General features: G+C 32.4%; 1 protein-coding gene across 2 annotated transcripts in view; it reads left to right on the top strand.

The window, feature by feature from the left end:
- The window catches only part of LOC119636971 (cAMP-dependent protein kinase type II regulatory subunit), a 78,877-nt gene extending 64,196 nt beyond the window's left edge, over window positions 1–14,681 (top strand). The window contains exons 2-9 of one of the 2 annotated variants that reach the window (XM_038032735.1): window positions 409–672; window positions 2,623–2,807; window positions 2,884–2,984; window positions 4,941–5,036; window positions 5,146–5,293; window positions 5,444–5,519; window positions 5,683–5,865; window positions 14,356–14,681. In XM_038032735.1, the coding sequence (XP_037888663.1) occupies window positions 639–672; window positions 2,623–2,807; window positions 2,884–2,984; window positions 4,941–5,036; window positions 5,146–5,293; window positions 5,444–5,519; window positions 5,683–5,865; window positions 14,356–14,486 (954 nt within the window). In that variant the 5' untranslated portion in view covers window positions 409–638 and the 3' untranslated portion in view covers window positions 14,487–14,681. The remainder of the gene's footprint in view (window positions 1–408; window positions 673–2,622; window positions 2,808–2,883; window positions 2,985–4,940; window positions 5,037–5,145; window positions 5,294–5,443; window positions 5,520–5,682; window positions 5,866–14,355) is intronic. The other variant, XM_038032734.1, reaches the window with a different exon arrangement.
- Window positions 14,682–23,286: the final 8,605 nt, after the last annotated feature.

Here is a 23,286-nt window from a genome sequence, read left to right as displayed (position 1 = left end):
TCGTTGTAAAAATAACTGTATGGTTATGTAACGTATTTAATGATGAGACCTGCCCCTCTACAGCCTCTTTCCAATTTTCAATTCTGAATTAATTTCCAGCGCAATTTTTAGCGGCTATATAGCTATATAAAGCCACGTAATAACTGAATTCATTCACAATAATCGGGTTATCATCATAAATATATATATATATATATATATATATTTATAATCATTTCCGATCTCTTATATATAAAGAAATAATTTGTAATAAACGTTTCAAGTTATCGGGTGTAAAGTGTTGAGGAGAGGATTTCACTTATCTGTAGTATTCATATTTGCATATCATTCTCAATTAATTCATCATTTGTGCAAATACACTATGTTTATATTTTGTGTAAATATGTCGCGTGCTCACATTTTCGTCAGCTACGATGCATTAAATGAAATGAAACTATAGAACGTAATAAAAGAGATTTTTATTGTTCGGAATAATCACAAAATTGTTATGTTATTTAAAAAGTGCAAAAAATTTACAAAACACTTACCCCTCCATGTTATAGTTTTATAGTCGCGACGTTCTTCTATATAATAAACTTTTATAAAAGCAACAGAGACAATCATTACCGTTATTATTGTCATTACTATTATTGTTTAACATGTCGTCTGAAACAACTGGATTACTACGTGTGGGTAAGCATTATTTGCATTACATTCACGAAATGTATATTAAAATATTAATTGAATATAAAAAGAGATAATAGAGAAGGTAGTACACAGCATGTAATAGAGAAAATAAATAAGAAAATTATATCTATTTTTCTCTATATATCGATTTCTGTATCACCTGTGCTAACAGGTCCGCTATGACAAAAGTTTTTAAATGAAAAAGCAATTATGTCATTTTAAACAGGATCGCTATGGTTCACTTCCGGATCGATATTTGTTTTTCTAGTCCGGAAAGTGCTATAGTGAAAGTATTTCGAAGTTCAGAAAGTTCTTCTTACAAATTGATCACAGCGTTAAATATTCTACACTACTCTCCAATTATTCATACGGCGACTTTTCAAAGTCGACTTTTCAAGTTGGCAAGTGATCAAAAAAGTGGTCCGATCCAAACCAATTTCAAACGACAAAAGTGTTCTTGGGCTAGTGTACTAAATTGCATCGAAATATTCAAAAAAATTTCAACTTGTAGATTGAAAACAAGACGGACATACGTATAGACACGCTTAAATCAAATCAGAAAGCGATTCTGAATCGATTGTGAATTGATCTAAGCCTGTCTGTCCGTCTGCTTTTTGTCCATGTAAATTTGTGTTCAAGTTACAGGTCGCAATTTTGGAAACATTTCGATGAAATTTGGCTCAGTGACGTGTTTTGACCCAAGGACAAGCGCTATTGAAAATGTCCACTTTTTCGACCGCTCCTCATGTAGCGCCCTATTCCGAAAGGTCGTTATAAGGAAAAAAATTGTAATTTTCAAAATTTCTCAGCAAAAGGGGGTAAGTAGTAGTGTTTTGGCTTTCCAAAATAGTATGGAAACTTTAGATCGACTGGGGCAATTTTCGAACACGCTTATATAACGAAAACTGGGCTTCTCACGGTAAAAAGGCACACTTTTCAATGCTACGTGAAGAAAATTTAAAAACAATAGTAATTTCGTTCGTCTTTGAGCCACGATACGTGGGTATAGTAAATTTCATCAAAATATTTCAAACACAAGTCCACAAAACGGACAGACGGACGAACAAGCTTCTTCTTTGATATAAAAAAGGGTCTATCTCATGTTCTTCTAGGTGTTGCATACTTCTGCAGAAACACACCCACTTATACCACAAATGGTATAGGGTGTGTTTAATTCATCGAGACACAAAAAAAGAAATTTTAATTTTGCCAATATCTGGGGGTTTTCACATATGAAATCACAAGACTTAAAGTATAACTTTTTGTTAGAAGTATAGTTAATAAATGTTGTATTGCCTATCCCGATTGCTCAAACCTGTTTTGACAGATCAGAAAGAAAGAAAAGAATAATTTCTCTTCATATCTAACTAAATTGATTATTTATTTAAATATAACTAAAGTTTGATTGATTGATTGATCGCGCAAAAATTGGAAAAACTGTTGTTGTATATCATTGAACAGTCCTATCCAAGCCATGCTATATCATGGAAACTTTTCTCTAAGCAGATGCTGTCTTCTATTGTTCAATGAGCGATGCCATCGATTGCTCGATAAATTTTTTTGAATCGTGCCCTGAGCCGCTATAAATTAAGCTCATGATAAGCACTTATTACCTAATCGCCCTTTCGAACCTATGTCGTACCACCAGGTAATTCCGTTAGAATGTAAACGCATTCATTAAATTTACACGATGTCTTCAACCCTCTTAAAAGCCACAAAAGATCAAATGAAAGGCGAAAAGTAGACGATCAGTTCCTATGAATGTGCTCTTTTATGAATGATGCTACGGTGGCTATAAAGAAAGATGGATCATGTGGATCGAAGTAAAAAGTCATAAATAATTAAGACATCATCAGTAATAAGCCTCAGATGTAGAATATCTCGCAATAATTTTTGCTTCCCCTTCTTTAATTTATTTTTAACTCTTTGTTCCATTTTTTTTTTTTTTATTTTTAGAACCCCAAGCTCGCTCTTTTGCTGTGCGACGCAAGTCAGTGTTTGCCGAGTCTTATGATCCAGAAAATGATGCTGACGATGATGAGGGCGCCACTGCCATCTTCCCTAAATCAGATGAACAGCGCGCACGTTTAATAGAATCTGTTAAACATGTATTATTATTCCGCTCCTTGGAACAGGAACAGGTCCGTATCATTATTAACCTTATTTTTTATAGTACATAATCGATAAATTCTATAAAATTTTTATTCGTTCTTACAGATGAGTCAAGTATTAGACGCTATGTTTGAACGTAGAGTAACGCCTGGCGAACTTATTATACGTCAGGGAGATGATGGTGATAATTTTTATGTTATTGAATCGTGAGTAATCTTTTTTCATTAACGCATTTTTTCATCAGCAAAGAAAGTTTTCTGATTTACATGAAAGGGCACTACATATATTATGAAATTTCGCTGTAGGTTATAGCGAACAAGAAAATATTTTCTTCGACTTTCTAGTATTAAGATTTTTGTTAAAAGTGTATGAATCACTTCAGATGTAATGTACAATTTTTTGTGGAACTGGCTCTTCTAAATTTCTAAGGGAAATGGTTTCCCTGTTGCGTAAGCTCTTACGCCTGTAAAACTGCCTGATACTCACCTAAATCAATACATTAGAGTTGCAAAGCTTTTTCCTTCAATGTCGACGCATCAAGATCTCTTGGTAGAAACCGCTTTTACATTAGCCATTTAATTGACCATGACAAATATTTTTATCAAGTTTTAAATCAGTTTGGATCAGACTATATATCAGTCTTTAAGGTTCATATTTATGCCTATTATTGGGACGAATCAGGCGTAGTGTGTCAAGCAAAAGCAATGAATTGTACGACAATTAGCAGAGTTGTCTCCGTAGTAAGTAAGAAAAAATAGTTTTTTTTGCGAATTTCGACTTCAAAAATTATGTAAATCAATTCGCTGTACTCGTAATACTTCGGCACCTTCTTGTTATACCCTGATTTGGCAAAATGCTCACCTACGATTTCGTCATTTGGTCCAAAAAGATTTGGGCCTACTAGGTTTGCAAAACTAGATAGGTGAACTTCAATTCAGGTAATATAGTGAAGCTTGTGATCCAGTGTCTTTATTCGACTGCGAGCAACCAGGCACTGAGATTTCTCATATTACATAGTTTCTACTATCTTCCGAACTTTAATTCGATGATCTTGCAGGCATGCAACTTTTGGCGGACCTCAAAATTTATCGTCACGTAACCTAGCACGGCAATACTTCCGTTATAAAGACCTAAAATTTCGTTCTGTAAATAAGATCCAGAAAAGGTCTGTACACGGCTTCCCTTGTGCAGACGTAGCGGCTTTCAAAAGTGAATATTAAATGACGAAATACCTCTTTTCTCCGTTTTCATAAAAACATTCTCATCAAGCCCACTAAGTGCTTATTCCAAATGGCTGAAATTTTAGGTGTGTAGGCACAAGGGTGTTTCTCATGTTTAGTGAACAAATGTTAACATTTTCATGTTCTAGTCAGAAACCCTTCTTTCTTTCGTGTGCGAGGATCAGATCATACCCCACTTTTAGAAGTACACCGTGGTCTCAATTTTTATGGACGAGACTGTTTCCCCAACAGACAACAGGCAAACAGGTGCATGGATTTGTCAAATATCAAATTCTCGGTACACCTTTGAAGCAAAAGCGTTTGCCATAGCGAATGAATTTTGCGAGTGCGCTTTAGCAAGGCTACGCTTCTGCTCCCGCTTCGAGAACAGTTGCGCATTCTATTTGCGTACAAAAAAATCGTTGTCTCATAAAAGATCGCAACAGAGGCCCAATTAAGTTCGACAATGAAATTTCCATGCCATCCGTTACTTTTTATATTCTACACAACTGATATGAATGTGTGCAACACCCAGAAAGACTTGAGATACACTCACTTCTAAGTCGATTTAGGTTTGTCCGTGCATCTGTCTATCTCGTTTCCTTTCGTTCAAGCTACAGGCGAAATTTTTCAGATAATTTGATGAAATTTGATACAGTGACCGAAGGACGGCCGCTATTGAAAATGGCTCACATCGGACTATCTTTTTGATCACTTCGCATACAACGTTTTACTTTGAAAAGGCGATATACATAGATGCATGCAGGTCGCGTAGGTTATTTAACGTTGGGCCATGCCCCTCCTTAGTGTTTTTACTTATTCAAATTCTTTCTCAAGGTAAATATTTCATATCGAAAGTAAATACAGCCATGTATAGGTTAACTCTATATATGATTTTTAAAATTTCGTGCATAAATCGTTTTGCTCTTTTGCTATTTTCAGTGGTGTCTACAAAGTTATAGTAAATGATAATCACATTCATACATACAACAATAGCGGCATTTTTGGTGAACTAGCTCTACTCTACAACATGCCACGGTAAGCATTTTGTTTTGTAATCTAATAGATTTGTTTTTTTTTTGTTTTTTTTTTTTCTCTAATAAAAGTTGAATCATTTCTTTTTCTATTATTCCATCGTCCGGAGTAGAGCTGCAACTGTACAAGCCGAAACGGAGGGTCTCTTATGGGCAATGGATCGTCAAACGTTCCGTCGTATACTATTGAAATCCGCTTTCAAAAAGAGAAAAATGTATGAATCTCTACTGAATAGTGTGCCAATGTTGAAAGCTTTGCAGGTTTGTATTAAAAATTACGAAGCAACGACAAGAGTTCGGAAGAAATTGTTAAAAAAAAAAATTCAATTATATTTCATATTCCTTTCATCTGCTGTACTGCATATATATACTAACCTAACATATACACAACCGTACGTACTATATCGATAGAACTATGAGCGCATGAATTTGGCCGATGCTTTGATTAGTAAACGTTACACCAGCAGTGAAAGAATCATTAAACAAGGTAAGTGAATTATGAAAAATAATAAACGATAAAGGAAGAAAGATAGAAGAAATAGAGAGCAAGAAGTATCCTATTTGTGTGTGCCGTAAAATGCATTGATTTGTTTTTGTTTTTGCTGTTTTTTCGTTTTTCTTATATTGTCTCTCGATTGCCTCTCGAGTAGGTGATGTGGCCGATGGTATGTACTTCATTGAGGACGGTACCGTGGTTGTTAAAATGGATCAGGAAGGTTCGGAAATTGAAATTTCCCGCCTCTCAAAAGGCGAATATTTTGGTGAATTGGCTTTGGTTACACATCGACCACGTGCGGCTTCCGTCTACGCTGAAACTGACGTTAAAGTGGCATGTAAGTCATTATAACAAAATTCAAATTTCTCTTATATTTATAATACATACATACCTTATGTATTTAAAATATTGCTTAGCTGTACGAAAAAAAAAAAAGAGTCAATCAGTATTAACTTTAACGAGTCTTCGTAGTTATATTATGTTATGTTTAGAGAAATTTGCTTTGCATTTATTTCTATTCTTCTAATTAATTCTTGTTTACTTTTTTCTTTTTTTTTTTTTTTTTGCAAATTTTTTTCTCGTTTTATCCATTACAACCGTACACAAAAACACACACTTTTATGTCTGTCGTTTGTCTTTATGAAATTTTATATGATACACATACACGCCCACACCCAAAACCATATTTGAAAACACCCCCTCTTGTCCGTTACCCCTCTCAATTTCTCTGTCGCTCTCTCTCTCTCTCTCTCTCTCTCTCTCTCTCTAATATATAATCTTTTATCAAATATTATATAAATTTCGCTGTTGCTTGCTGCTCGTTGTTTTTTTTTTTTAGTCTTAGATACCATTTGTTTTGAACGCTTATTGGGCAAATGCTCGGAATTGCTTGAACGCTCTATAAGCGATTATCGTTATTTAGATGATGATTTACGCTCTTATTTTAATAGTTTAAAATCTTTAAGCAGCTCTTAAACAATGTAAAGAAAAAATTGTCTTCAATAAAAGAAAGAAAGAAAAAAAAAAAAAAAAAAAACGCAAAGAACTTTTTAGATACGCTTTTGTTTTTCTTCTTCTTTCAAATTAAAATGAAATAATTTCTCTAAACTTCTTCAAGTCTTGGAAACTGAAGCCTTTGAAAGAATACTTGGTTTCCTTAAGGACATCCTAAAGAAACGTATGGGAACTTATGAACATCAATTAGCTCAATTGGCCCGTCAAGCATTGTAAAATTGAAAAAAAAAAAATTAAATATTTTTTCTGTTTTTTTTTTTTTTCTCCTATTTTTGATTTACACTTCTTTTGTGTGATATATATTTTTTTTTATATTTTTATTAAAAAACATTTAAAATAAACAAAACAAGAAAAAAAAAAAGCAGCAAACAATTCACAGAATAATGATGTACTGCTTTTAAGATCCATCTCGCAATTTTTTTTTTTTTTTTTCTATAATCTTTAGAGTACTACATATAGCTTCTCTCCAACTCTCTCAGTGTTGTTAAATATGGATAAAAAAAAAAAGAAAATAAAAAAAAAAATTGAAAAAATCTAGCTAGCACTCTGTCTTTTACTATAGCAGTTATGTACATGCACTTTAAGGCAGCTTTGCTGTTCTGCTGTTTAGCTATTTTATCTATCTATCCAGAACGAAAAAAAAAAAAGAAAAAGAAAAGAAAACACACAAACATCTTCGTTTGGTAAGAAATATTTAAATTTTAAACAAATTAAAGAAAAATAAAAAAAAAATAAAAAAGACGTATGTAGTGACTAAATACAAAAAGGGATCGCTGGAATAATCAAGAGCATGACCTACTACTTCTTCTTCTTCTTCTTGTATGTAACGAAAGGTATGAAATTAATAAAACATCACTTGACCTGATTAATATACATTTGAAACACAAAAATCTTGATTTTTTTTTTTGTTTTTTTTTTTAAATGGATTTAATCTTTTTATAAAAATTGTTCTAATCGTTACTCGTTAAGTAAGTTGAGTTTCCTTATGAAACTTTTCGTTTTTTTTCCTATATATATATAAAAAAAAAAAGAACACCATATTTAAGATATGTTTGCACTTGTGGAAAGTTTTGTTTACCCACCACCTGAGATGAAGAGACAAATTACTTGTCCAGAAAGTAGAAATCGCGAGGGTCGATCACATGGAAACAAGAAGAATAGAAATTTCAGTTCTGTCCGAGTTGTTCAGTGCCCCATCGCATCATCAGTTATGAAAAAAGATCGCCCGACAAACACGACCAAACATCGAAGAGCTCATAAATATGTTATTGTAAATAACTTTTGATCTTTACATCAGATATCAATCCGGGTCACGTTCGGCACAAAATTTTGAAATCAAATAAAATGTCACTGCACATATAACATTTACGAAAGCTACAGATTATGAATGGATGAATACTTTTTGTGATCGCTTTAGTAAAAGTCTGAGAAGAATGCTCTAATCGTCAGCTGGTTATGAATAGAAATTGCACCCCCGTGAATAAATTTTAAATGGCGAACTTTTTCACGACATTCAATCTTTGCTAAGTATCCGACATGCTTAGAATACAATGGTATTAGACTTTTACCTCTGAAGTCATTTTAGAGTACAGCCATATGCCAAGTAGTCTCAAGCAGCTTAGTGAGGACATCTAAAGCGAAAATCCCAGCCATACTTTAAAGTAAATAGAAAGACGAAATTTTATTAATGCGAATTGCATCACATACATACATTTACCCGACATTACTTTTTCACACGCCGACGAGATAAATCTCTCATATCCGAATGCTATTACACCACAATTTCAAAACGGTTATGTATCGATTAATATCATGCAGATGTCGCTGCTTTACGGAGAAAATCTAAAACAAAAATGCAAGCCAGAATGACAAATTTGACTGTGAATCTTTATCTATACGACTTCAAGCATTGTGATGCGCATTTATCTGAAATTTTTTTTTCACATGCCGAAGAGAGAAGTCTCGTATACCCGGGTTATATCCATACCCTGATTTCAATATATAAAATTTTATGCTCTTTCCTTTCGTGGAATGTGGCACGCCCCGCATGAATGAATGTTGAATATTTGATCTGCTATGAGGAACCATTGACACTGTATACCATTGAAATGGATGTTTATAAACTTGTTTGAGGTGGTGGTGCGTACTCTTAATATTCGCCATAAGGCGAATATACAGTTTCCTTACTTGCTTCTCTTAAGATTATTTTTCCACAATATATACACCCTACAATTATTATTGTTCTTTAATAATAGCAATCCTTCCTTAAGTAGCAACATTTCCGCAAAGTAGCATTGATTAGTATGTAAGCCATTATTTCCCCTGTTTGTGGGCGGTAAGGGTTCATGTAGCTTGAATGAAGTCTGATTTAGATTTTCCATTTCAATATGTAAAAGTAATTGTTTAATTGGGTTTCGAACTGCTGCCAATCCTTAATCAGTACTCGCGTTTGTTACACTTATTTATCTTGCTAAAGAAGACACGATTGTGCGACGTCCGATGACGGCGCCTGTGCAAAGACGAAAGCGATGTAGTTATCTATATGTCGTACGATGTCGGAAGACGACGTTGATATAAACAAACAAGCTATACGAAGCCTACAGTGCAGTTAGAATGAAAAACTTTTTATAGTCTTTCATTCGATTGTCCTTAACTCCTGCTTAAGTCAATTGCAATCAAGCTATTAAGCTAAATATTCCGAAGACTAATAGTATCCGTCTAAATAGTATAATAATTTTTTGATAAAACAATTTTTTACTTATTCTTCTATTTTTACGTCTCACTTACATTCTTTTCTCAAGTAGAAGGTTACATAATTTTGTACTTACGAGTCCTTTACATTTTACTTGGTGGTTAATCAATACCACAGAGAACTCCTACGTCTTCTCAGTACACGTAGAATGAATATTACTTATTATTATTTTATAACCGCTCACAATATGTTGTGCCTTTGCAATAACGGAACTAATAAGCTTTGTCTTTGCGTATACATGTTCGCATCACAGTGGGCGCTTTTAATAGAATAAATTGAGAGCATTTGCTTTAAAAATGTAGCACACACTCTAATAATATATTATTTATTTATTATATTCATTAAATATAAGAATAATTTTTCGTTTGACACTTTCGTTGCTATCATTTAAAGTGTAAAAGAAAGCAAATGAAAAACATTTCAACCCTTATAGTAAACAGGAAATGTTAAGTAAATAAAATGATGACAAAAAATTGCATTACAAGTTGTTGTTGCTGTTACAAAAGACCCCTTATCAGGATGAATAAATTTGCTAAAAACGCCGCCATCCGTCCAAAGAAAACGTTTCCTTACTCTAAAGGCAGTAAAGACGGCTTTGCCCATCCAAAGAGAACCTTACCTCACCACAAAGCTAGTAAAGACGGTTTTACCCATCCAAAGAGAACCTTACCTCACCACAAAGCTAGTAAAGACGGTTTTACCCAACCAAAGAGAATCCTACCTTACCGTAAAAAGTAGTTTCCACGAGTTTGCATTTTAAATACATTTTCAATTTTCATTATTCTTTCATTCAATTAAGCGATATTTGTTGCTAGCGGCTTAGAGTAGTCGCCCTATCCCTATTCTTCGTTTTGAAGGTATATTAACGATTTCTATATTTTCAAATACAAAAAGAACATGACGTTTATATATTCTCTATATATTTTGTAAATAAATATATTAAGTATAGATTTAAGAGACTGCCGGATAACTTAGATCGCATATTACCCTATATTCAAAACTCTACCGCATTTGCGATCTGAGCATGACATAATATTGTCTTTATTAAAACTGCCTGTCTGGAGAAGCCAAGAGAGAACTTTGGAAGAGAAAGCGAAAGATTTATTCGACAACTAAATAGTAGCCAGGGTTCGCTTTAAACCGTTGTTAAAATGGCTTTAAAGTGTAATCAGTTACCAGCGAAATGCTTTATAGCGTTACATATGTAGAACTGGCAATGTAACCTCACTTCTACATAGAGCTTCTAGGCCAATTTAAATTTTATGTAGAATTGAAACACTTCTGTATAAGTCATTCACAATTTTCATTTATTCGAGTCCTTTATCCGGGTTTTACATAAAGAAAACATAATGACAGAATAGAAAGTTTTCAGGAAATAAAAAAAATGTCAACTCCATTATTATATCGTGTATTTACTTGCATGGCAGAATTGCGGATCTATTTATTTTTTATACCCTAAACACAAAGGATATTAATTTTATGTGGAGGTACCTAACGCCCGGAAGGACTTCCATCTTTTATTATACTAAGCTTTTCCACCCGTCCGTTTTGTTTACTCAGCCTATAGGTCGTAATTTTTGAGACATTTTCAGTAAATTTGGTACACCAACATCTGCTGGCCCATGGGCGAACCTTCAGATAAGGCCACTCCTTACATAAAGCCTTATTTAATACAGTCGTATCATGAAGAACTCCTTTAAACGAAGCAGTGTAAGGTACTTAATGGCATTCTTTCATTACGCGATCGATTCAGAATCATTTTCTGTTCGTCTATTTGTCTGATGTCCGTCCATCTGTTATTGTGTCAAGACTACAGGTCGCAATTTATGAGATATTTTGATGACATTTGATGTACTGAGGTGCTTTGACTCAAGGGCGAATGGAATTCAAAGTGGTTTCAATCGGTCCACTTTTTCGACCACTTCACGTATAAGAATTTTATTTTAAAAAGTCACGATATGGAACAAAATTGCAATTTTTTAAGATTGCCGCTACCCTGTACTAATTTGGTTCTAGCATACTAAAGTACGTGTCAGGATCACCAGAAAGAACAGGTATACCTCACGGGCTTAAAATCGTTTAATTTGTCGATAAAAACGTACAGTCCGTCACATAAATTCTCTCAACTTATAAAAACTGTTCACAGACGTGATTGACTTGCAGTTCTATTCACAATAGATAGAAAATATATTTTACGGTCGCTATTGTAACTATAAAATTCGGTAAAGAGTTCTCTAGAGTTTCTGAAAGTTAGGTATAAAAATAACCTTGATTGATCAATAGCCGGAAGAGTTTCCGAATAGTTAAGAATCGCGTCACATAAATCAGTGTTCGCGGATTTAAATCTCACGTTGAGATAGAGTTTATTTTGATTGTCGCTATAGTGAGGGTGCAGTCAGCTGGGGCCACTACCCTATCTCTCGTAACCTTTCTTCACTTCTTTCTGACGGTCATTATGTTGTATGAGCAGGGGACATTGCCTGAGCGATTAAAAAAGAAAAAAAAATAAAAAAAAAACATCAAAAGCGACAATTAACAAATTATTTCGTTTTGGGTTCCAAGAATCCTGCATCCAGCCATTATGTAACTTTCATATTTTTGAGCGAAAAGTGCTACGAATCTTTTACATGCAAATCTTTACTAGAGGACAGAGACAACTATTAGCGATAATGTGATACCTTTTCATCTTTTTTAGTTCGGATAGTCTTTTAGATAATCTAGAGCTTGTCATCGTTTATGAACATGTATCGATTTAGGAAAATAATATACTCTGGCTTTGTGACCGGGTCATTAGACATTTCTTGTTACAATTTGTTTTGACTTTATCCCAGTTTTGTCATTCAGCAATGAATATTTTCTCAAGACAGCACTTTAATATCAACTGCGACTGCTCCTTATATCTGCCTGCTCTTCTGATGGTCCTTCTGCTCACCATCACAATACACGTATTATGGCATCCCCTGTGAGATTGAACATAAAACAATATAATAAAATGCACCATAAAAGAAAGAAGTGTCAGGTCACACAATGCAATGCAAGGCAATAACGTGCAATTTGTGACATATAATAAGGCGAGAAGTGTAAACTGAAGAAAAATTGAAATGAAAACCAAACATGACTTAAAAGGAAGGCATAGAAAAATATAATTTAATTGAAAAATTATTCATTGGCCATGAAAAGTTAATATACCTAATCATGAGTAGCACCTTTTTTTTTTACATATTTTATGAAAATTTTTTATTTTAATTTAAAAATCTTTAGACAAAGGCGTAATGAACTTTTGCCATATACGAAAATCTTCATGCCCGGCACCAGAACATTTTGCATTTATTTGTTTAAGATTGACAGGTCACTCTCATAGAATCACTGGAATATAAATATATATATGTATATTCGTATTTATTTGAATCAATTGTGTCTATCTGTACGGACTCTAGCGAAGTTCTAAGAACGATTTCGAAAAAGTGGATTTGGAAATATAAACCACTTATGTAAAGCTAAAAATGTTGGAAAAGTAAAAAAGAAAATATATTTTCTGACAAACACACATCCCTCACAAAAATCAACCGATAAGATTTCGTACTTTTTGTTTAATATGTTGCATCGTCTTTACGAAATCGTGCATACCTCGGACAAAACCATTCTTCCCGATTTTGCTTCAATAAGTTAAGAGAATGACGTTATTGTTTTTGGTCCTTAACTCTATTGTTTTCGTAATTTCTAGAGCGGGCCTGAGATGTCCGAGTAAACTGCTTAACAATTTTCATGTCTGGGACTGGCTTGGGAAACTGCTCAGATGAATTTAGAATTTCCAATAAATGTTAGTCGTTAACTCGCCTTACTTATCTCGCCGTTCTTTATAAACTCCGCCCGCCGCCACTACTGATTACTTCCAAGTCTTCCAAGTCTTCGAAATTTAGCAAATTTTGTTTCTTCTAAGCCACCCACAAAATTTCCATCCAGAAGGATAACACTTGGAAACTCATATCCATCTTGTTTTTTTGCATTCGGATAAAATCGTTTTTGAAGTTCCATATTTCATTTCATGGAATGAATTTAATTTTATTTCTTCTCCTTCTATAAAAAAGCAAGTAAAACCACGGTAGTGGGCCACGGGTTGCCATTGAATATATTGCGCCACCGTACATTTATAGTTATTCATAGTACAGTTGTTCATATAAAAAAGCTTTGTAAGGGAAGCCGTCGAAAAAGTGATCCTAGCCGAACTATTTTTGATAGCGTTCGTGCTTGGGGCAAACCATATTAGTGTATCGAATTTCATCAAAATGTCTCAAAAATTGCTTCCTGTAGGTTGAATAAAGGAAAAAAACACAGACAGGTGGTCAAGCGGAGAGGCGAACTTAGGTCGAATCAGAAAGTCACGTCAATCTACTAAATTTCATCAAAATATTTCGAAAATTACGTTTTTTTAGGTTGTACATGAGAAAACAAGACGAACCGACGAACCGACAAGCTTAGATGGATTCAAAAACACTTTCTGAAATCGATCGGTATCGAATTGTTAGATGGTTTATCTGGGTGTTGCGTACATCCGCACAAATTGAACATATCCTTGTAGCATAAGTAGTGTAGGGGATAGGCACAAAATAATTATTTTCCAAACTTAAGTTCGACTTTGTTCGTTTCTATATATATATATATATATATATATAAGCGCTCAGACCTAACCATAGCATATAACCACCGATAAGGAATGTTCTCAAGTTGAAATCTATGGCCCATTACTCGGTCAAGTGTTTGAGTGTTATATGTGATATGACGTAGAGAGGTGATGGGTATTAAGAGATTCGTCTAAAAATTTCTCATTGTTGCATGTAAATGTTTTATTTGTTTACTGTTTTTTTTTTTTTTTTACTTTTTAATACTCTTTATATTTTATTTCGCATGTAGTGAGATGCATGAACAAGCAAGTGCATGTTCGCTCATATATATTTAATAACGAAAAAAATTTTCAATAATATTTTAGATATTAGAGAAGAAGAAAATATTAATAAAAAAAAAATTGTTTTTTTTGTGTTTTATTTTTTTAAAATAAATTAGTCCTAGAGGTTGAGGCATTTGAGCGTTTATTGGGTCCGTGCATGGACATCATGAAACGGAATATTGATGATTATGAAACGCAATTGATAAAAATCTTTGGCAGCAAAAATAATATCACCGATACGCGATAAAAAGTCTGACAAAAAATAAAACAAAAACAAAAAACGATTATAATAGAAGAACAACAACAATAATAATAATAATAATAATAACAACAACAACATCAACAATAATAATAATCATATTTGCAACACAAAACATTGCACAAACAAACTTATATACATATGCATAGAAATTTATGAGAACGTAAATAAGAGGCGCAAAAATTGAACCAAACATCCATACACATACACACATACATACACACATCTGCATAAACAAATTTGATCTTTTGAAGCAAGAAAAAAAAACACATATGAAAAATTAAATTTAAAAATTAACTTTAAGTATAATGTTTATCTAAATATAAAACTAACAACAACAACAACAACAAGAACATTTAATTATACCAAAAATCATACATGAAAGTAATTGTACACATACCTATAAACATAAATATATAAAAATGCACCTACATGCATATAAATGTATAAATATACAAACATTTTGATGTCCACTAACGAAGGAGGGCAGTTTTCCATTACATTTTCCACACTTATCTCATTTGTGATAGCGATCGAATAACCGGCAAGCAAGATTTTCAAACGATTTTGCTTTGTCCGTCCCCCTATCTGTTTGTCTTCTATTGACTTTGTCAAGGACCCGTTAATTGCTACGAAAAAAAAAAATCAAAGGTTGACATAGAACCTATTATCTCGGTCTTGTCCATATACGCAATCCATTACGCAATAATTCGGAAAAAAAATAAATTTTTTTTAAAAGCTATCGAACCCTTCAATACATTTTTACCAGATTGTAGAATAAAAAAATTGTAATCTTATCCCCTTTAATCTATGCTAAAACCACAACGATCGAGGAACTAATAAAATAAGAGGGTGTTATTAAGCATATGTGGACGTTTAAGCTGAGTTTAAAATCATATTTCCTATCATCAACGAATGGAAGAAAAATTTTATACGATACTTACGGCATACAGTAGGAATAAAAAAGACGGAAAGAGGGATCAAAAGAATTTCGCTTTTCTTATAACATTTAATGGAAACTTAATCCCCATTTAACGATTTATTGTATCATCTTATCTTTATTAAGGACATGCTTCTGTAAACATACCCAAAGGCTAATGAAAATCGAAAAGAATTTAGAAATGTTAGCAGATCATCATCGTCCTTCATATCTAAGACGTTGCCTTAGCTGGAAACACTTACAATAGTTGAAAGTCTAATGAAAGAAAAAAAATGTACTCTCAAATTGAAATTTTCATATATCACTGATATCGAATTCAATGGGCAGTGAATGATGGGAATGATCACAATCGATCGGTGCACAATTGCTTAAAGACCCTTCAAGTTAGTGGGCATCCGAAATTTGCTTAAGGGCAAATGTTTATTTCTTACTGGTTTTCTTTTATTGATTTAAGAATTTAAAGAAAATCTTGAAAAACGCATGCATCGGTATATTTAGACGAAAAAGAAAACAAAGTAAAAGAAAAAAAAAAAAAAACAAAAATTGAGAAACAAACCAAATTATTATGATTAAATCTTGACCTGAGGAAAAAGGAGAGTTTATATTACTTGTAATAAAATTTCATAAAATTACGCGCACACACCCACACACAAACACATAAACACATAAAAGTACACCTATATGTATAAGATGAAGAGATCAAATCCTTGAAAATGCAGTCATTTATAACTTACTTAAATCATTGTTGAATATATAGAGAACAGATCAGAGTACAGTATCTTTGCTGTTATATCAAATGTATTAGTTTTTAAGGCAATCTACAACAACAATAACAAGGCAAATGCGCACACGCAAACCACTTTGCTTATTATAAACTATTTTCCTTTTTATTTTGAATATTTTTTTATTATAATTTTCAAAAAAAAAAAAATAATAATAATAAAAAAAAAAAATTATAATCATTGTTTTATTTGGATAAAAAAAAAAAAAAAAAAATTTTAGGTTCTGTTGGATTCAAACAAAACGAGAAAAATTTCAATAAAATTCGATTTTTAAATTTGCTTATTTCTTGAATTATTATTTTTAAAAAAGTTAAAAAGAAAATGACAAAAAATTTGTAAAGAAAGAAAAGAGAAATTGCTTTTCAAGCATTAAAAAAAATTGTACATTTTTTTTGGATTCAAAACAAAAAAATTAAATAAAATATATTTTGGAATTACTATTTTCAATAAGTTAAAACAAAAAAAAAAAAAATAAAAAAAATTCCAAGAAATTTTCAAAAATGAAAACAGAAACTGCTTTCCATCCATCCTTCCATCCTCCTCCTTTTCCCCCTCTTCCTTCTTGTTCACTTCTTTATGTTATTAATGTATAAGATGTTAATCATAAATTTAAATAATAAAACTCTAAACAACAATTGCTAAAAAAGTTTTGTGTCATATATACAATACAATAAATAAAAACTGATATTTATTTACTTATAAACGTTAAATAAACAATTATTTGCTTTAATTTTTTTATTTTTTTTTTTTGTTTTAAAATTAAAACATTTTTAAAAATAACTACAAACTCCACCAAAACTCTGCTTCCTTAACTATAAACATAGTTTATAAATATATACAAATACGTATGCATACATACATTATATATGTTTTTAAAATTTAGCAAAATTTTTGTTGCCTCTAACTTTGCCATGGTATAGTTTAAATGTATTATTAAACAAAAAAAAATATTATTTAAATTATTTGTAAAAATATATAAAATTTTTAAAAAGAAAAAAAAAGCAAAAGTTTTTTTTTTATTTCTTTTTTATATATATATATATTTATTTTGCATTATATAAAGGATCCTTTTATGTTCCTTGTTGAGTTGGTGTCTTTTGTTTTTCAAATTCCAACAAATACTTTGCACCGAAAGGTAGAGGTATACTAATTTTGTCATTATTTTTGTAAAACTCAAAAAAAAAAAAAAAATACGCCTTAGCTTGACGAGTTCACATATACCCCAGAAAAACTTCTTGCTTTATTTTTTTTTTCTGTTTACTTATAAAGAAAAAAAGGACAATTAAAAACATTACAATGGGACATGGCCTACCATTAAATACCGTACACCACATCGGTTAAAACGACTATTGAAAATACGTCCTGATACTGCAAAAGATCGAAAAAGTGCTCCAAACCAAACAATTCTCAATAGGGCTCGTTCCTCGGGGCAAAACATGTCGGTATACCAAATTTCATTAAAATATCTCAAAAATTACGGCCTGTGGGAAACGAAAAGAAAGCGGACAGACGGACAGGCAAGCTCAAATCGATTCAAAAAGCTGTTCTTATAATAATAAAAGTTAGGTCTTTCTCAAGGATTTATGGGTGTTGCATACATCCGTAAAAACTTGACATCATATGTTGTGTAGGGTGTAAAAATATAATAACAAAAAAAAAACAATAATTTACTGATTGCTATCAATTACAAGAAGAAGAAATTGTCAGTTCTCTGAATATGTTGGAATTAATTTTTTTTATTTTTTTTTATTTTTTTGCTATATATTCCATTTGTTTCGACTTGAGCAACCTAGTAAGCTTGTTCAAGGTCCAATTCCAAAATAATTAAATTAATGGATGGTTGGGCGATCGAGGCAGTTAGATGTCTCATGCGTCAAGGGAGAAGACACGTCCATCACTTTACAACGGATAGGGATGTTTTCTTTGTTCAAGAGGATCAATGTCTAGATAGATCGGATTGCTTTCACTTTCTTAAATAACTACACTGCCACTATCACACACTTCATAAGTTAACTTTGAAAAGTTGTAATTATTATAATTGAAATTATTTTAGCATACGTTAAGCAGAAATTAAGGCTATCGGCTTTACCGAAAACTCTACCGCCCTTGAGATTTGTACCCACTACTATTGACTTGTTGTTGAGTAGAGATTCCTTGCCTTCTCAGCCTTATGCCTTATTATTTTTCTGCATCTTGGACCAAATAGGTGACACGGTACCGGTCAGACTGTGTCAAATTTTAACGTCTGCACCTGGCGTAAAGCCTCAATCAAATAAATTCCCCTAGAACCATTGGCAATAATTTGGTTGAATAGGACACCCCTAAGCAAGGTCATCCTGCAGGAGACAGAGTCTATTCAAAAATTGACGTACTAGATACGGATATGGTTCAAACTTTCTTCTGTGCGTAGGACGAGAGCTGTCAAGCACGTGGGTATATACTAGCTACCACGAGACCGCACCCAAGCGGTCAGGCCATACACATCGGTTAAACCTGTTGCATCGGTTGCACCTGTGCATTATATGTTAGCTTTCATCCGAAGGATCCGGCAAGTACCAATCAACAGATGTAACCAATGCGGCCAACCCTACCTGCCTAGGCGCGGTACACCATGAGTGAGCGAGCGAGCACGATGCCGGCCAGAAAAAAGTAAAGAAAGGGAACGGAAAGGATGACCTTAGCGAATGAATAATTACTATGTCTACGACCGCACTTCGGTTTTGGCCCACGAATATTGACTTGGTAGTCACTCTTGTTGATTAACTGTTTTCTTGGCACTAGATTGTCGAATTGTTTTGCAAGGCCCATCATTGCACCGACAATTGCCTCTATTGGCATAATTCGTTTTTGTCTCCCGTGATCTTGGAATTCGATGTGCTTATATAATATAACCAAACCTTTTATCATTCATGATAACTAGTTCTTCTTCTCTCACTTTGTATTGTTTGCGCTCGCCTTTGTTATTGGCGGTAAGAGCAGCGCAGATTTCCGCATGATTACATCGATTTCACGTTATGTCCGCTGCTTGCAAGTGGTCGTGCTTGCTTTTGTGTTATCTTTATTGTTATTATTATTTTTTTTTTTGCATTTCGCTTCTTTTATGCATTTTTTCCTTTGTTTCGTTACCATTGGTAACCGTTTTATGGCTTCACCGTAAAACGTTAGTTTGTTAGTTTGATTTCGAAACGAAAGTTTACAACAATTTGATTGTAATATTAACTGTACGTGAACTTGGTCCAATTTCGTTTATTTACACCATATGCAAAGCATCCAATTCTGTTATCCGAAAATCTATCAATTATGTTGTCCTAATTTCTCCCAATCATATTAGTTTCCGTGACGAATTCTTATTGAAAATACTATCAGAGTTACTAATGACTTGTGTGGCTTGTGCGGTAGTGTTGTGCAATACCTTCACATTTCACGTAATGAAGCATTTCATCAGGAATGAATGAATTATTTATGTTCTTTAATTGAAATAAGCATTTCCCTGAAAACTAACGAAACCTTACTTGCTTACTAACCTTTATATTGAAAAATAATGAAAGTTTGCAGATACTTTTTTCCTTTTTTTTTTCTTTTTTTTTTTTTTGTAGTGCTACGCGGTGAATTTGCTTTCACCATAGTAACAGCATTAATAAGTAAATTACATTCGCTTGCATTTCTAGCCGACAACTACGGTAGTTTTTATATAATTTCGCTTTTCATATGCATTGAAAAGATTTCCATTAAATTTTAAAAAGTGAAACAATGAACAATGTTTTGAAAGCGCTTCCGGTCGGTCAATAAATTAAAATAATTTAGTTTTCCGTAAAATTTTCCTAAGATATTTCACATTATTGTTGTGAAAGTTATTTCAAAACTATCGCTAATGAAGAGTCCACCACGCGACTGCATTTGTTTGACAGAATCTATGGACCGATCAGGTCTTTTAAGTTGACAATTCTTATCTACGATGACTTTACATGTATCGAGGGTAACTCAAAAACTTTGTAGCTTTTCTCGAATTCTCATTTTCAGTTGAGTATTGAATAACACTGAGATAGATTTTAGAAGAGATGGATGCCCGATTATATATCTATGCTGACACAAGGCAACAAATGCTATCAAACCGCCAGACCATTAAAAAAAGGTTACTTGATTTTCAACTGTGAAGTTAATATACCTAAAAGGGAATGGTGTCGTGATCGAGAAACAGTAACAGTAACAGTAAAGTGGTAAAGTAAAATGCACGTTCATCTTGATTTTAGGAACAGTTAGTCAGAAACATTGCAGCTTTTCTCAAATATCTGCTTCGAATTTTTTCTTTCGTTTGCATACGATCAACGATTCAGGATACGTGCACTACTTTGGTAGGCATGATGGTGGTCAGGAAGGCTTATAGAATGTAGAGAAGGATGGAAGGAGGGTGTAGTGCTTGTGTACGTTTAACTCGAAAGTGCAAACATCAAGCAGATTGGGAATGATGGGAAAGCTTTGCGATGCTGTTAAAGGAGTTAACTGATTGACATATCCATTTTTTTCTCTGTACAATACTTGCCTTAGATACATTTGGGGATTTAGAAGCACTCGAGTATAATAAGAACTTCTTGTGGCTCTCCCAAAAAAAAAAAAAAAAAAAATTAACTGATATACCCTTTTTTCACCTACAATTTGGCTTAGCGTACTCGGCTGTTTCTCTCCAAAGCCTAATTCCTTTAAGAACTCAGCAATTCTTCGGATGAGAAACCAAAATTAAGATTTGTCGTTCAGGCTCACTTTAGGCCCTAGCAGCTTCAAGCTGAATCAATGAATCAATCAAAAAAGGATAAGAGCTTACTAGCGACGATATGTTTACTCTGCTCATAAGTGCCTGTGAATTCTTCGATTGGCGTATATGAGCACTTCAAAGCATTTTTTTTTTTTTATCAAATTTTAGAAAATCTTTTTTTCATTCTCTCAGAGGCGAATCTTTAAATATCGGTGAAAAATATAATATACAAACATCGTAGTGTTTATAAAGAAATTACTGTAAAATAAAAATTTGCTTTAACTGTTTTTCAAGTGTTTTTGAAATTTCCATTTGTCGATTTATAAAAGCTTAGAGATGTAGAGAGCAAATATTTTTATTAAATTCTGTTCGTATTTTAATTATCTGCATCTACAAAGTAATGCAAATTATGTTAATAGACATGCCAACCAGGGATATTTAAAATTAATTTCAGTATTATTTTCTGCTTTCTGATTAAACATAAAACAATAAAATTTTATTAAAAAAAAAAGAGAAAATTCCGTTGTTAGTAAATTTTGCGATGTTTTTAATTAAGTTTTGAGGGACCTTCAAAAGGGAGCGTGACTGTAATGGCTTAGCAAATTTTATATAAAGGCTTTGCATCAGCATACTGTAGGCGAAGCCGTCATTGTGTGCATACAATGTAGTCTTTCTGAGCGCTAATATGGCATTACAAACTCCAGAAGTATTATTGATCACCGCAATATTGAGAACCGATTTATAATGTCAGTCCCTCTGTCCAGTCGTTTTGTGGCTATAATTGGCAATCTTACAGTAAAAAAAGTCGAGAAACTAAACTGGAACAGTTAAGTGCTACTAACCGTATTTGAAAATGGACCTTGGTTGTCTGAACCAGTAAATAAAATAATTTCAGAACTTTAAAAAAATATACGTACCAGAATCATAATATTGGGAAGCGATTCACAATGTCTGTCCGTCTGTCCATTCGGTTTTTGTTTATCATTGGTATGCTTATGGTCGCAGAAATTTAGATACAGATCTGAAGTTTGGCGTACATCGCCCTAGCTAAGAGGCACTAGTAAAATTTGAAAGTGCTCTGCCCCCAAGCAGAGACAAAATAGTTTAGAAGCTGAAAATATACACCCATATGTATACTAAAGTGACAATTAAAATACGGGGAAATGAAAATGATGTTAATTGTCCACAAGTAACAAATGACTTTGCATTTTTTACCTATAGGTTTTAAAGGTTCATTCCCAAACTTCCTACTTTTGACTGATCACTCTCACGATGAGATGATACAATTTCGATTTTCGATATTCTTTACGAATACTTTCTTCCTAACCATAATTCGTGTGGAATTTTAAGAAATTGCTAGCATAGTCTAGCGTAACAAAATTGGTTTACTTCTAGCTTTCGAACGCTACAATGCTTCGAATGCTTTAATGATTATTTTATGTATATGAAAAGAATTTTTTCATTTTTATTTTTAATACAAAAATTTGTGGTAGTTAGATGTTTATGAAAAAAAGTTCAAGAAAAATTGATTAATCGGAGAACACACAATAAATGTAATAAGAAAGAACATTACACGCTTTCATAAAAATTAAGAAGTTAAGAATATAAAAATTTTAAAGTAAAAATAAAAAAAAAAAAAAGACGAAAGAAAGTTCTTCATACTTGATATGTAGTTAAAGAAAAAAACAAAAGGCAAATATGTGGATGTAAAATGATGGGAACACACCGGAAATTATACAAGTAAATAAATAAATGTTTATATAAACAGAAAAAAAAAAAGCAAATAAATAAATAAATAAAAATATTAAAAACGATGATATGATTTAAAGGGATATTTTTCAACATCCAAAACCAAAAGCGAACCTAAGCACAATCAATGAAAATATATACAAATTATACCAAAAATGAAGCAAAAATAAATGCAGACAAAGTCGTATGTACATCTGTGTACAAGATTTAAACAAAAAAAAAAATAAAAAAAAAATAAAAACAATAGAATCAGAATAAATTGAATATTTATCACAAATAAAAATTTTTAATCACAGAGTAAAAAAACAAAACCTTATCAAGCAATTATGTACGGAAATGATATAAATAAATAAATAAATATATATATATATATATATATATATATATATATATATATATATAAATAATATACAAATAAACGTAAGCCATTATTTACTTTAATTAATGATATTAAAAACAAACAAAAGAAAAAAAATTCCAAAAAACAATTTCATGTGAAATTTTTGAAATTCTAGAAAATTTCTTTATTTTTCTAAACACATTTCGGCAAACAAAACTTTACTCACT

The sequence above is a fragment of the Glossina fuscipes genome, unplaced genomic scaffold (assembly GCF_014805625.2).
Source record: "Glossina fuscipes isolate IAEA_lab_2018 unplaced genomic scaffold, Yale_Gfus_2 42, whole genome shotgun sequence".
In the NCBI taxonomy this organism is placed as follows: Eukaryota; Metazoa; Arthropoda; class Insecta; order Diptera; family Glossinidae; genus Glossina; species Glossina fuscipes.
This window is presented reverse-complemented; position numbering and strand designations above follow the sequence as displayed.